Source organism: Aquarana catesbeiana, linkage group LG04 (genome assembly GCF_042186555.1).
Source record: "Aquarana catesbeiana isolate 2022-GZ linkage group LG04, ASM4218655v1, whole genome shotgun sequence".
Classification (NCBI taxonomy): Eukaryota; Metazoa; Chordata; class Amphibia; order Anura; family Ranidae; genus Aquarana; species Aquarana catesbeiana.
In genome coordinates this window covers 48,743,904-48,759,754 of record NC_133327.1, presented here as the reverse complement: position 1 = coordinate 48,759,754, position 15,851 = coordinate 48,743,904, and the positions used below count along the sequence as shown (strand labels likewise).

At 33.7% G+C, this 15,851-nt stretch overlaps 1 protein-coding gene across 3 annotated transcripts in view; it reads left to right on the top strand.

Moving 5' to 3' along the window:
- Positions 1 to 2,779: 2,779 nt before the first annotated feature.
- Positions 2,780 to 15,851, top strand: part of TFAP2D (transcription factor AP-2 delta) — a 43,479-nt gene continuing 30,407 nt past the window's right edge. Inside the window, exons 1-3 of one of the 3 annotated variants that reach the window (XM_073625166.1) lie at positions 2,780 to 3,496; positions 4,102 to 4,599; positions 7,865 to 7,925. In XM_073625166.1, the coding sequence (XP_073481267.1) occupies positions 3,458 to 3,496; positions 4,102 to 4,599; positions 7,865 to 7,925 (598 nt within the window). In that variant the 5' untranslated portion in view covers positions 2,780 to 3,457. Of the gene's footprint in view, positions 3,497 to 3,587; positions 3,904 to 4,101; positions 4,600 to 7,864; positions 7,926 to 15,851 lie in introns of those variants that run through there. The other 2 variants (XM_073625168.1, XM_073625167.1) reach the window with 2 other exon arrangements.

Below are 15,851 nucleotides of genomic sequence, written 5' to 3'. Positions count from 1 at the left end.
ATAGATAGATAGATAGATAGATAGATAGATAGATCATGGGTATATGGCTAGAGAGATAATTAGACAGGTAATGTATATAAATATGTATATATGGACAATGTAGATAGTTAGATAGATAGATCATAGACATATGAATAGATAGATAATTAGATATGTAGTGGATATATGGATACTGTAGATGGAGAGATAGATAGATAGATAGATAGATAGATAGATAGATAGATAGATAGATAGATAGATAGATAGATAGATAGATAGACAAAAAGCTAGTTTGTGGATTTATGGATACTGTACATAGATAAATAGATGATAAATAATTTATATATGGATACGATAGATAGATAGATAGATAGATAGATAGATAGATAGATAGATAGATAGATAGATAGATAGATAGATAGATAGATAGATAGATCATAAATATATGGATAGATAGATAATTAGATATATAGTGGATATATGGATACCGTACATTGATAGATAGATAGATAGATAGATAGATAGATAGATAGATAGATAGATAGATAGATAGATAGACAAAAAACTAGTTTGTTGATTTATGGATACTGTACATAGATGGATAGATGATAAATAACTTATATATGAATACGAAGGATAGATAGATAGATAGATAGATAGATAGATAGATAGATAGATAGATAGATAGACAGATAGACAGATAGACAGATCACAGGTATATGGCTAGAGAGATAATTAGACAGGTAAAGTATATATGGATGATGTAGATAGATAAAGAGATAGATAGAGAGATAGATAGATAGATAGATAGATAGATAGATAGATAGATAGATAGATAGATAGATAGATAGATAGATAGATAGATAGATAGATAGATCATAGATATATGGATAGATAGATAATTAGATATATAGTGGATATATGGATACTGTAGATGGAGAGATAGATAGATAGATAAAAATAGTTTGTTGATTTATGGATACTGTACATAGATAGATGATAAATAACTTATATATGGATACGAACGATAGATAGATAGATAGATAGATAGATAGATAGATAGATAGATAGATAGATAGATAGATAGATAGATAGATACACAGAAAGATAGTTTGTGGATTTATGGATACTGTACATTGATAGATAGATGATAGATAGATAGATAGATAGATAGATAGATAGATAGATAGATAGATAGATAGATAGATAGATAGATCATGGGTATATGGATAGAGAGCTAATTAGACAAGTTATGTATATATGGACAATGAAGATAGATAGATAGATAGATAGATAGATAGATAGATAGATAGATAGATAGATAGATAGATAGATAGATAGATAGATAGATAGATAGATAGACTTAACAGTCATTAGGATTTTTTTATTTATTTTTTTTCAATAAATTAATTATATATATATATATATATATATATATATATATATATATATATATATATATATATATATATATATATTTTTTTTTTTTTTTAATATAAAACATGAATCCTGACTCCCATGGACACTGACTAGAATTTGTATGGTCATTTTTCTCCAGTTTTAATGAACCAGCCCCATAGCTTTAGACAGGGATAGGGGTGGGAGATTGAGCAATAGATAGATTCCAGACAATTATAATTCCTGAATTTTAGGATTTTCTAAATGTGAAGAGAATCAGCGAGCCACTTGTGTAATCATTTCAGACGAGTACACATACACACAGATACTGATAAATGGTCGGAGGTGGATAGGTAGACTCCCACAACATTTTATATTTTATTGTTTGCACAAATTGTAACACCATAAAGCCATAAAGAGACATCCCAGTAACGCTCTCCAGGAGGCACCTTAAACTGTTGCATCTTACAAAGATCCATTGCAAGTGATTTAATAAACATTCTAAATTCTTTCTCTCCCTTCAGAAAAAAAACAAAAACAAAATCACATCTCTATTCATCCACGGCGTCTTCTAGCGAATGGCAGGTTTGCATTTTGTAAATAGACATTTTCTTCTATTTCTCTGTGCAAGTTGAGTGTTCGGGACCTCCTCCCTCTGTGACGCCTTCCACGGCGTCCAGACCTCCTCCTCCTTCTTCTCTTTTTTCCTCCTGTTTTATTTGATTATCTGAAATGGAGCACATTGGTTTGATGAGGCTGTTAATAATGTGTAGATAATGCTGCCTGTTGACCCCTATGTGGGCTAGTGAAGTGCATCTCAGTCTACTTCACACAAAAAGTGCCTGAGTGTTAGGCGTGTGCCTTTGTCCATTAGCCTAAAGAACACCAGTCCTGAATGACAGCTCCATAGACTGCCAGAACAAGTGAGCCAGCCCTCCCAAATCCTGACCCTTTTTACTCACAAGAACACAGTCTAGTCTTTGTTTGCCTGCGGCCCCATAATAAGACACCTTCCTCGTGTTAACACTTGAAAGAAGTGCATATTAACTCCCAATTAAAAGCTAGTCTTGCTCTAAGAGTCTCTCTCCGTGAACTTGCGTCCCATCGCATGCCACATAGCCATGTCTGGATAGACAGCGCTCGGTTAGTTAACCCTCCCAAAAGCACACACAATTATACACAATATAAAATAAAATAAAAACCCTATTGCTGTAGAACTTTTTGCTTTAAAACACTGAATTAAAAAAAATATATCCAATAAAACAACCATGCTACGATAAATATAGGGAGATGGATCCTAAATTAAAAGACTAGGTTTATTTAGTGCAACAACCAGCTTGAAAAACAAAATACATAACCGTTTATTTCATAAAACTATTTTTCAATTTCAAAACAGTTAAAAAAAAAATTTAAATTTAAAAAAAATATATAAAAAAAAGATTCAAAATGTAGTAATTTTTCTAGATTTTATTCGTTTTTTTATTTCTCTCTAACATTAAAATTATTGTTTTGTTTTTGTTTTTCTAGGCATCGTATAATTTGTTTGTAGATGTACACGATTTTTTAAAATTCTAAGCAATTAAATAAAAAAAATAGAAAAACGTATAATAAAATACCCCGGCCAAGAAGATCTTTTTTTTTTTCTCAGGTAAAGTAAAAGCGATAAGATTAGAAAAAAAAATGGATAAAAATGTGAAAATATCCCACAGTTCCTTATTAGGGGAAGATACAATATTTATTTCTTGTCTCCTGGGAAGAGGCTCTTCTATCTATTGTCCTCCCATCTCTCTCACTGCTGATGCTTAATTTTCAAAACTTCTATATTGCCAAGGGACCTACGACATCAGCCAAAGAATTACCCAGCAAGTACAAAATCTGATCCAGGGAGCTACTTGTGAGCAGAGGGGAGAGTTTTTCCTACAGGTTTCCAAGGAGAGTGGGAGAGAGAAGGTTTGACTCTATCAGTGCAAGCCTTTGGCTTTTTTTTTTTTTTTTTTAATTTGGAAAATACACATTTGGACCTACAAGAGGGGACCTTGCCTATAGGAAAAGTTGCTTTCTTTATATAAAAAGAAGAAAAATGTCTACTTCATTCCCAGGACTTGTCCACGATTCAGAGGTATTTTTTTTTGATCCTTTTATTTACTAGTTGTTTTTTTTTCCCCCTGTCCCTCATAATCCAAGCTAGCTAGCATTACAGTGAACTAACGTGTGCTCCTTAAAAAAAAAAAATCTTGCAGAAAAGATAGCAAGAAAATTCGTTATGACATCTGTCGCCTAAGATGGCATTCTGCAATACAACAGTTGTTATAACGAAAAGGGGGACAAAAATAATCCCTCATAGTGAAGCCACAGACTAAGGGGGCATGATGCTGCACGGCTCAACTGATCAGCTAGCACATCAGAAGTCCTGATAGACAAGGCTGCGATGCTGGTGTGGGGTGTGTGTTTATTTTGGGGGAGATGTGGAATTTTCCTTTATTTCTGGGACTGGAGGTCGCCTTGCATGCTTAGTTTTAGTACAGTGTAAGTGGAGCTTAGTGCAGATTTGGACCCAATTGTGAATTATTATTATTTTTTTTTATTATTGTGTGTGCTGAAGGAGTCTACCTACAATGTTCGAGTAGAAGATAACTTCACAATAGTGGCTCTGCTGTCGGTGCGTGCTATTTTAAATGACAAACCTATTTTTTTCCCTTCTCTTTTTGTCTCCCTTCCTTCCAGATACGTCATGACGGATCAAACAGTTACCGTTTGATGCAACTTGGATGTCTTGAGTCTGTAGCCAACTCCACTGTCGCCTATTCCTCCACGTCTCCTCTGACTTATTCCACCACTGGCACCGAGTTTACTTCGCCGTATTTCTCGGCTAACCACCAGTACACCCCTTTGCACCACCAGTCCTTCCACTACGAGTTCCAGCACAGCCACCCGGCTGTCAACCCAGACGCCTATTCACTAAACTCCCTGCACCATTCACAGCAATATTACCAGCAGATCCACCATGGGGAGCCCACAGACTTCATCAACTTGCACAATGCCCGGGCACTCAAGTCTTCTTGCCTGGACGATCAGAGGAGGGACTTTGGCTGTCTAGATGCGTATAGGCGCCATGACCTGTCTCTCATGAGCCATGGATCCCAATATGGCATGCACCCAGATCAAAGGCTTTTGCCAGGCTCTAGTCTGGGACTTGCCGGGGCTGGAGGGGAAGACTTCCAGGTAAAGCATATGCACTGGTTTGTGTTTTTAACATAATATGTACCATACACCTAAAGCAGAAATGTCATTGTATAGTCTCGTTAGACTGGGCGTGGCAGGGAATCAGGGCTGTGCAGAACAAATAGTAGCTAAAACACGGGCAAAAAATAAATGTAAATGCTTATAAAATACAAAGTAAAGTTTCATGTATTACATTATGCATCTATATTATATAATTCACTGATAACGAAATAACTGATATTATATCATAAGCTGCTTTTAATAATTACCTTTAAATGGATTGATCATTAACATCTGCTTGTAATGTTCTTCAATATATTTAGACATACAGATTTGTTTATTTAAAAGAAATATAAAAAAATTGAAAAACATTTGTATGGTCTCTCTAATTTTGGAGTGGCTCGGAAAAATTAAAAAAAATGAAATCAACATTTTTAAAAAAATGAAGGAAATGCCTTCTAAATGTAATGTGCAATCTGCATGTATTAGATCTAGAATTTTACATCTATGTTACATACTATTTTTTATAATTCTAGTCTAACAATCGGAAAAAAAACATGCTGGATGCTAAGAAAACATTTTTTTTTTGATAATTGTTTATCTATAATTGGATAGCTATTATATATATATATATATATATATATATATATATATATATATATATATATATATATATATATATATATATATATATATAATTTATTTATTATATATATACGTAAGGAGAAAGAAAGAAAGAAAGAAAGAAAGAAAGAAAGAAAGAAAGAAAGAAAGAAAGAAAGAAAGAACGAAAGAAAGAAAGAAAGAAAGAAAGAAAGAAAGAAAGAAAGAAAGAAAGAAAGAAAGAAAGAAAGAAAGAAAGAAAGAAAGAAAAAAGAAATATAATAATACTCCTACAAACTATACTAGTAGAAAAAATAAATAATAATAATCATTATTATAATGCCATAAACATCTGTATATATATATATATATATAAAATATATGATATAAATGTAAGTGTACAGGATGATGGTATAAAAAGAAGGTGTGTAATTTTAGGAGCTAGTGGTGTGTAAAAGGAGTGTCAGTTAAACGTGACTTTTCTTGTAAAAGCGAGTAAATTATTGTATTAGCTCACGTTCCACATTCTCGCTCAAGGCTCTTTAAAGCGAATAACCTTTTACAGCTTAGGAAAGCCATTTCTTCTTTTCACAACTGCCCGCGTCTGCTGCTGATTTTTCTCTATCTGTACAAATTTTCTCCCCATCGCCAGCCAGCGAGCATGGCATCTTTCAAAAGACGGATTAGGGCATTTGCAAGAGGCAGTACAAAAGATAATTCCCCAGCAAAAGAGCACCGTAGTTGATCCAATTTACTACTTAAAGCCATTCAACTAGTCATTTTATGCAATGTCATCCGACCAAACAGCATGTTTTGCTTTACTAGAAAGACCTGGTAAAAACAGTAACTAATCCATAGGTCGGACGGGGAAAAAAAAATACCAGCTGTCCAGATTTGGCATAGTAATTTTTAAGTTTGCATCAACTGTCAACTAATATTAAAGAATAATTTTCACCCTTTAGGATTTACTTAGGTCTTTTTATGGGAAAAATATTTTGACTAAAAATGTAATATGAATATATAATCTAGAATTACACATTAAAATAATAATTTGATGGTTTTTTTTTTAATTTAAGGACTGACGGAAAAAAAAAATGAAATGCCTTTTATTTTTGTATTAATATTACTTAGTCATAATATAGAGAGAATAATTAGTTTTAGTTAGCTGCAATACTTTTTCTTTAATTGGTTGAGCTATATTTTAAATATTTTAAAGATGTTAAATAATGAATGCTACAAATGTAAATTATTTTCCCTGTGTGGAATATTAAGTGAGCCCCCCAATACTTTGCAGTGTGCTTAAGTCAACGGAACAGATGCAAACAGTCTCGATGCCGCTAGAAGCATCTTTGAGCCCCCTAAAAAGATTTTCCATGGCCAACAAAAGCTCCTGTCACACCTTTTCTCATCACTGGGGTAATTTATACAGGGCTCAGAATTTTGCCTTCTATCGATTTCATAATCACTTTAAAGCATAACCCAAACGTGTGTTTAATTTTCTGAGCAGATTTTACAAGTCGCTTTTTAGGCGCAGGAGAGAAAGAAAATGTAAAGACTGTAATAGGGGTGACATAACCTGGTTGACTTATCCCACCATTTGCCAAGCTGGCTTCTTTTCTTATTCCTCCCCCTGTCTCGTATCTAAGAGGCCTGTTCAGCATTTCAACTTTAAAATATGGAATTATAGACATTAGGAATTCAGTAAATTTGCATCATTGTTGGAGAAACAGGAATTAAATATCCCTATATATATATATATATATATATATATATATATATATATATATATATATATATATATATATATATATATATATATATATATATATATATATATATATATATATATATATATATACTATTCAATGGGGTTTTCTGCCATTAAGTATTTTGCAAAATACATCTCATCATCATCTTTAAAATTGCAGAGAAAGTAAGAATTATAATATTAACAATAATAATAATGATTATTATTATCATTACTACTACTTCTAATAATAATAATAATAATAATAGTAATAATATACCAAAAATATCACTACTGTATTTTATAAGGCATCATATATGCAGGTTTATATAAATATAAAATTTAGCCTGTACAATTATATTGAATGTCTACTATTATTATTATTTATTTATTTTTAAGCTTGCATTTGATATATTCTATATAGAAATAGAGAGAGAACTAGATAAAAATATATAAACGCAATTTAGACAGCACAATATCCATGTTATCAATGATAGTAATTTTCATCATCATCTCAATCATTAAAATTTAAGATTGAGACACCCTTCAAACTATACAGATTTTTTTGTTCAAATAAATGTAACTGTTATAATAATGTAATTATTATTATTATAGTTACTATTATTTTAATCATTTACTATTATGCACAGTAGCATACCTAGATATAACAAAGATGGGTGCTTTTTAATTGGAAGTAATATCATGAATATCTTTAATATCAATTTTGATAGTAATAATATTTGTACAGTCACTATTTAAACAAAAAAAAAAAAGAGTAATTCTATTGTTCTGCAAGTGTTGTTATTCCTAATGATAAAAATAATAATAATAATAATAATTGTAATAAGAATAAAAATAAATACTTGTATGATTGTTTACTCATATCATCTCTATTTTCATAATTTTATCTTGAAGGGATCAGTGGAGGCGCAGTGTGGATTGGTACTAAACAGCCAAGGAGGTGTGATAAGAAGAGGTAACTATTTCCTACTCCTATTTACTACTGACAGTTAAAAAAGAGTCTATTGCCAAGTTTGTTTTTTGACAAATCTTTCTAGTTAGGCACTGGTAAGGAGTTTTTGGTGTCTTCCAAGTTTATTGATTTAGTTTTTTTTTACTTTATTAGCAAAGGGGACTGTTATTGTCTTTGAGATACAATACCATATTCACCAGCATAGTGGCTCTTGTAGGTACCAGTCTGGTGGAGGAGTGCAGGGGTTATATTATATATTACGTTTTTGGAAGTCGATGTTTCCTCTTTATTTTTATTGGACCGTGAGATATATATACATTGTGCTCCTGGACTTGCAGAGCTTTAAGGTTTGAGGTGTATTCTTTCTCAATAATGTTGGCAATGGAAGAGTTAACCTAATCACCTGACAGGTTTGAAAAACCCTTGTTATTTGTTTTTTTTACTCTCATTGTACGTAGGTAATGTTCTCACCACCTTCTCTATAACTGCACGTATGTTGTAGCCTGTGCCATTCTTATGGTTCTGATAACTCGCAGACAGTCTAGACTGCCAACAAGACCATTATTATAAGGCTTACACAATTCCGCACCTAGGCTGGCCAATGTGTGCATATTTAGGGAACTTTAGCTGTTTTTTTTTTTTATTTTTAGCGATTATAAATTTGCAGTTTTCTGTTTTTCTGTCATATTCAAAATATTGACTGCAAGCTTTTTGTAAACTGTGCAAAAAAAAAATTGGGCGTGCCTACTTAGCACTGGCAATCTGCCGAGACACAATGAAAGAGAGAGAAGGGGTGCTCAAGAACTATAAACCATTCCTTAAATTAAAAAGCCTCGAAAGCATATGTGTATTTATGAGTACATGTTTTTCCCCACATTATTTTGTCCCTGAACATATAGGTAGTTTTATTTAATCTTTTTTTTTAAATATAAGACATTGGCCAAACTGTGCAGGAGACCATTGTAATCTACCTATGTAGCTATAGATTCAGCTACAGTAGATACATGATTTCACCCTAAAGAACGTTTGTGCTCAGAGGCGTATTGAATGGAGACAAAAGAGAGAGAATAGTCGAGACATATCCCTCCAAAGTATGATGCAGTAATTATGCAGTAATAGCCCCCTAGTATTCTGCACCGTGATGCACACGCCGTGGTCGCTTACTGTAGCTTCCAGGCTGAGTCAGACAGCTGGCGGTTCTGGTAATCTGCTCGCCAGTTAGAGCAACGAAGCTAACGCTGTATATAACAATGCCGGTGCTGAAAGAACAGCTCCGCTCAGTGATAAGCCAAGGATTGTTTAACCCCTTCATGCCCATAAAGCTCTACATGCTCCTTGCAAATTCTTTCGCAAAGGTCGTTTTGAGTGTAGATCTGGATTGAGACAATTTGGGGTTGATAAAACCGAAGAGTGAAAAATCTAGCGTAGATGTGCATGGTAGCCAATCAGATTCTAACTTCATCTTGTTCAAATCGGCTTTGACCAAAAAACAAAAAAAAAAATAGAAGCTGATTTCTGGTTTCTGAACTGCACCAGATTTTACACTCTCCAGTTTTAGTAAATCGACCCCCTTTGAGTTTTGGTGTGTAGCCTTAGAATTTGGATAGTTGATGGCGTTATACCACAACATGATTTCAGATCATGTGATCATCATGTTCAGCCTATCCTGGCAATCGCGGGACCACAAGGAGAGTTTTCGCTATTTTTAGTTTAGCTCGGCCCTTGGACTGGGATACTGGAGGGAGCATAAGGAACCAATACGTGTGATTGTTAATCATGTGATCACCATGGTTGGCCAATAGTGATGAGAGTGTAAGTTTGTGTTTATAACCAACTTTGTGTATGCCTGCAGTGCAATGTCACCAAGTGACTGGCATGATAGGCAACAGCCCTGATTCCTCTGAGGGTGGCTACGGACAAGGAAATGTCTTACCTGTAAGGAAAGCCCATGCTATATTACCTGTCTTCAACAGCTCATGCACCTTCAGGATGCACCTTGATTTTTTTTTTTTTTTGACTGATGGAGACATGATGACAGCTTTGTTCTATTTTCTTTTTGGAAAAGGAGTACTCAACTTCTCACTACAAAAATGTTGGCCAAGCTGTTTATAAATCCAATACTAGACAATCGTTGCCAATGTTACCCCACTTCTCTATAGCAATCTCCTCTGTGATAGATGTTAACTGTGCATGTACAGCAGGACTTTCCTTCCCCTTGCTTCATAGAGAAGGGAAGGATTGGTGCCCACTCAAATGGAGATTTTCCATTAAATTGAAAAATAATAATAAACAATTCCAACAGTTGTATGTCTTCATTATTGCCTCCTGCATAGCCTGACTTTCCCTAGATAATTGTTGGCAATTCTTTAGATTGTTAAAAGGTAAGATTGTTTTAGCCGTAGGGCTTACATTAGGTAGAATATTTAAATGATAGTTTAGTATTATGAACGTTTGTGTTCTATTATTTTAAGTATGGTGGTTACATTTATAGATTAATTATTTTATTTGTCATAATCAATGCATGTTAATTAATTGATTGATTAGAGATATCTTTAGGGCATACATTAGGTAACATATTTAAATAATAGTTTAGTATTATGAACATTTGTGTTCTATTATTTTAAGTATGGTGGTTACATTTATTGGTTAATTTGTTTATTAGTCATAATCAATGCATGTTAATCAATTGATTGATGAGAGATATCTTTAGGGCCTACATTAGGTAACATATTTAAATTATAGTTTAGTATTATGAACATTTGTGTTCTATTATTTTAAGTATGGTGGTTATATTTATTGGTTCATTTGTTTATTAGTCATAATCAATGTATGTTAATTAATTGATTAATTAGAGATATATTTTTCAATTTATTCTATACATTATCATTTATGCCTGTATATTTATTTCTTTTCATTTCTTGTGATTATTTTTGCATTATCTTCCAATATAAGCTGAAATAACCCAAAGAGCCATTTTTACATCTAATGCCCATTGAATACTTGGGCATCCAACTCTCCTATGGGTGTCCATTTGTGAGTTATTTTTATTTGACAATAGGTGTGACAAAGACAGCCAGAATTAGACATACCACAGAAAAAATGCAGCCTGAAAACATTTTTTTTTTTAACCTTCAAGTTCTAAAAATACAGCCTTTGTTAAATACTGTAGGGTATTTGCTTTTTTTAAATTATATTTTTCGGGGCTATTTTTATTGTTTTGGCATCACTGCACCATTGAAAATGAAGCACAATATGGTGAAAATTTGTCATGGAAATAATTTAGCCTGGAAGCCAAAATACACACTGTTGACTTTACGCCCTTTAAAACGCCAATACAGTAAATTATTTCACATGTTGGATAAGACCAAGTAATAGGGTGCATTTTCTCATTGGCATTTTAAAAAAAATCATATGTTAGGAAACTAGCTGCATTGCTTTTTTTTTTTTTTTTTTTTACGCCATTCACTAATATATATTGTGTTTCAAAATAAAGAGCACAATACAGAACTGCCAGTTTTACAGTACATCAGTGGTTGAATATTCTGTTTACTTTGGAAGGATTTTATTAGGATTTATTTTTTATTTTTAGGCAGAACTCAAAATATAATAAAAAAGAAATAAATAAATAAAAAAAAGCTAAAAAAGAACATGTACACACTTGTTTGTCGAGCAATAAGCATATATCATTATTAAACCCTAAACAGTATTGATGTTACTGTAAATGGCATAGACAAGTGAAAATATTTTATTAAAATCCGTATTAGACATTTAAACAGTGCTTTGCATTAAACAAATTGAAAAGTCTTTTTTAATATGTTGCTTCATTTAGATTGAATTTAGTAATACATCTATGCAAGTTATTTTACCTAACAAAAGCCTAAAAAAAGTGTGAAAATAATTAAAAAATGTAAAACAGCTGAAATTTTATTTCTAGAGTTACCAAAATTTAAAAAAATAGTCTAGCAAAACATTAAAAGTAGTATGCTTTTTTTAGGGAAATATCTATCTATCTATCTATCTATCTATCTATCTATCTATCTATCTATCTATCTATCTATCTATCTATTTATCTGTCTATCTATGTTAAAATGTTTATTTTTTTAATCACTTAACACAATGCATGCTTATTTGCAAAATTGTGAAATATTAACCGCATGCTTTCCACCATACATAGCTTGAAGGCGCGAGGGTTGTAAATGATTTTCTTTTTTGTGCGCACCTCAAAGGGTCAAAGGATTGCACCATAATTCAAATAAGGAAGTAGAATTAATGTGCAGTTGAACAGCCTCTGGAAGATTAAGAGAAGCTCTGTACACTTTCGATCTGTTGATACCGGGCGAACGGGAACGCAACTCTAGTTTGATAGCAGACGTGAATAATCCAATGACCTTTCACTTTGGAGTTGTAAAGCTTGGTGTTATTGCATTGTGCTGGTGTCTAGAGGTGGGAGTATCATTAAAGCCCTCGGTCCAGTCTACCCAGGTGCGTGCTTCCCACCATCACAAGGTCTAGATTTAATATTTGCAGCCGAACTGACGCAAAGATCCCCCTGCTATCACTTTTAGTTAATGGTGTGCTGAATTTAGCCCCGAGCTCCTCTACTCTCCCCATCACAACCAATAATCTTTACTCTGGCTGCTTCTTGTGTATCGATGCCTTCTTCAGCCTGGGGCAAATACTTTGATATGCTAATATTTCCGAGTAGCAAACTCTGTTGAGATCATATTAACGCCGCTCATACAGAGTGGAGCCTCTGCCTTGGTTGAATATTCAGATATCCGATTTCAAAAGAAATTACTTGAAGTAGCTAGCCTTCTATTTACAGGGGAGCCGTCAGTGATTTTTAATCATTAATTTTTTATTTTTTTTACTTTCTCAAGAATTGATGCTTAGTTAAACAGATCAGGGTGTTTTTTTGTTTTTTTTTGTTTGTGTTTTTTTTTTGTGAACTGTTTGATACACAGTAAAGTGTACAGTTGCACTTAACTGAGTTTATTATAGGATTTGGATTTAGATTTTTTCTTTTTACACCCTGTATTTTAGATACAAAGGCATAAAAAATAAAGTGACTCTTTGGCCCGCACCATTTTATAAAACCTGAATGGCGGACTCCAAAAAAACTCATGTTCCTCTTTGTGATCATGCAGTCTGAATGCCCCAGGCAAATTTCAAAAAGCTTAAATACTACTATCGCCTCTAGGCCATGACGAGAGGACAAGACTACCGGCAACAGAGAGTTTTTTTTTTTCTTCCTCCGATTGCCCTTGGCAACATAAAATACAAACTACTTTGAATCAAAACATTTTTGGGGAATTAATATGATCTGAACTCCTTTCGTTTTAAAAGATCTTGAGTTTGTCAAATCGCTTAGAGGTGACTGACATACGAATGGCGAGGCATTTTATTTCTAGATAGGAATGTCAGATCTTATTTGATTAAAACTCTCTTCCAGCCCAGCAATGCTAGACAAATGTCTGCTACCAGCAGAGGATCCGGAACTACTCCCAACCACCCACCTTATTGCTTAGGCATTTTTCATATGGTTTCATGTGCTTCATTGACACGCAACTCAATGGTCGCACCACACCTTCACGTCCGGCTGTCATCTAAGGTCTATGACGCATTGGGGTTGATTTACTAAAGGAGTTGAGAATTTTTGACTTTGCAAAGTAAATGTTTCATTTTCTTTGTGAATAAGGGGGCACTGTGTTTAGTTCAGTCATCCAGTAACATGCAAGCATACATCAGTTTTTCTTTCTCCTTTACACTTGATATTCAAAATGAACACAACTCAACCTTAAGTAAAATTTCAATGGCAAAGGAACATCCAATACGCCTTTAGTAGAAGTTTCAAAATTATGCATGGTTCAACTATGGCAGACCTTTTAAAAGGTGAGACTGCTGCCTTCATTTGCAATTTTTTTGTTTTTTTTTTGAGGTTGAAAAATAATCTATTTTTGCCATTTGCCTATTGCTATTACCGCAATAGGGAGGTCACTGTAAATAATTACCCCATCTAAGGCACAAAATGACTTGAAGAATGATGTTTCTATTGCACTCTAATGCCTTGGGAAGTTTTATTTATTTTTTCTCTCTTCTTATACTGTGCATTATAATAAATTCTTGAAGGAAGCAATGAAGGATTATCCATCGTGCACCTACTAGTACCCTTGAATGTCATGAGAACAGGGTATTCTACATTGAATTGACTTTTTGGAAACCAATAATCAGATTCCTTTAAGTATTGTGAGGTTTTAGTGGACCAACATAGCTATGCCATTCATTATTAAAGGGGCCAGTCTACTGAAAAGAGATATTTTAGGTATAGGTGGCATTTGGTGGGTTGAGTTTTTTATAGCTGTGGAAAAACATAGGGCAACTGATATCCAGCCAAAAATAAATCTAAATGTGTACCTGTTCACAGAGTGCTATTCTGGATCATTGTTAAAACTGTTCCGCTTGATGCAAATCCCACCCCTGTCTTCCTCGGTCCGCCTCTTCTGACACTATCAAGAACCAGTGAACATAAACACTGCTCTGGCCCTGTACATTATTACATTTATTTCTGATTTATAGACAACCTTTTTCCTTCCTTCTTTCCCTTACTTCCTTTCTTCCTGCCATCACACTGTCCAAAAGCATTAGTGTGTACCTCTGCCATAATAACAGTTATAAAACCATAAATATTAACTTGTCTTCCTATTTTTGAGCTCTGAAGACAAAGCTGGTGGCATATGTGCAAAAATGTGGGACATTTAATTCCTTTCTTTTTTCCTTCTTTCTTTCCTTCTGCCCTTCTTATTTTTGAGCTGTGAAGACAAAACTGGTGGCAGATGTCTGAAAATGTAATGCATCTAATTCCTTCCATCCTTCCTTCCTTCCTTCCTTACTTCTTATTTTTGAACCCTAAAGACAAAACTGGTAGGAGAAATGCGAAAATGTAACACATTTACATTTTTCCTTCCTTCCCCTTGTATTTTTTTCTTCTTTCCTTCCTTCCTCCTTCACTTTCTTCCTTCCATCATACTGTTTGAAAAAAAAAATCTCAACTCCTTTAGTAAATCAACTCCAATGTGTCATAGCCATAGACCATTGGTCGGTTTCTCTCCCACAATTACAGTTATAAAACCATAAATATTACCATGCCTTAAAAAAGTTAATAAAAAACAGATAACCTACCCATCCACCTGCCAGGAAATTATTTTCTGGCATATAGACATCCCCAACATGTTGTGCATCTCTATTCTCTGTAGACACCCTGGATGCTGTATTTATGCCGAGGAATCTGCCTGAGACTTTTAATTTTTTCAACATCAAAGAGAAAATTAGGAAATTTGGGCAACATTTTTCCATATTGGTAAAATGCATTGGAGTTAATAGTAAAGGTGGTTTGGGTGTTTTTAAGGGTGCAGTGGACTTCAACGGCTCCTGGAGGTTATGAAAGCTTCTTTCAACTATCCTGGATCTGTTCTTGTACCATAACTGGAACCCCCGTTACCCCCAATATTTTGTGGAGTTTTTTTCACAGAGATCAAAAAATAGACAGTAAAAGAAAGGGCTCATTCACGCAGACAGAAAAAAATACTGCACTTTGTTTTGTGAGCATCTAAACGCAGCACTATAGTAATCAATGAGCCCATGCACACAAATGCATGCACATGCTGCATGTACAGTATGTACAATAATGTGCACTGTGTATAGCTGGGGATAAAAAAAGTAGGACACCTCTGCCTACAGTGCCGCACAGATCTGCAGATTTTAGTCGTGCATAAACCTAAACGTGAATACTTTAGGTGCTTTATTTTACACAGGACCTTTTGCCAGCTGTCTCCTGTGTTCATGCAGAAAATACGCATATGCCCGTGTGAATGGACCATAAAAGGTTAAATAAAAAAATAAATAAAGTGATAATGACTAAATAAATAAATA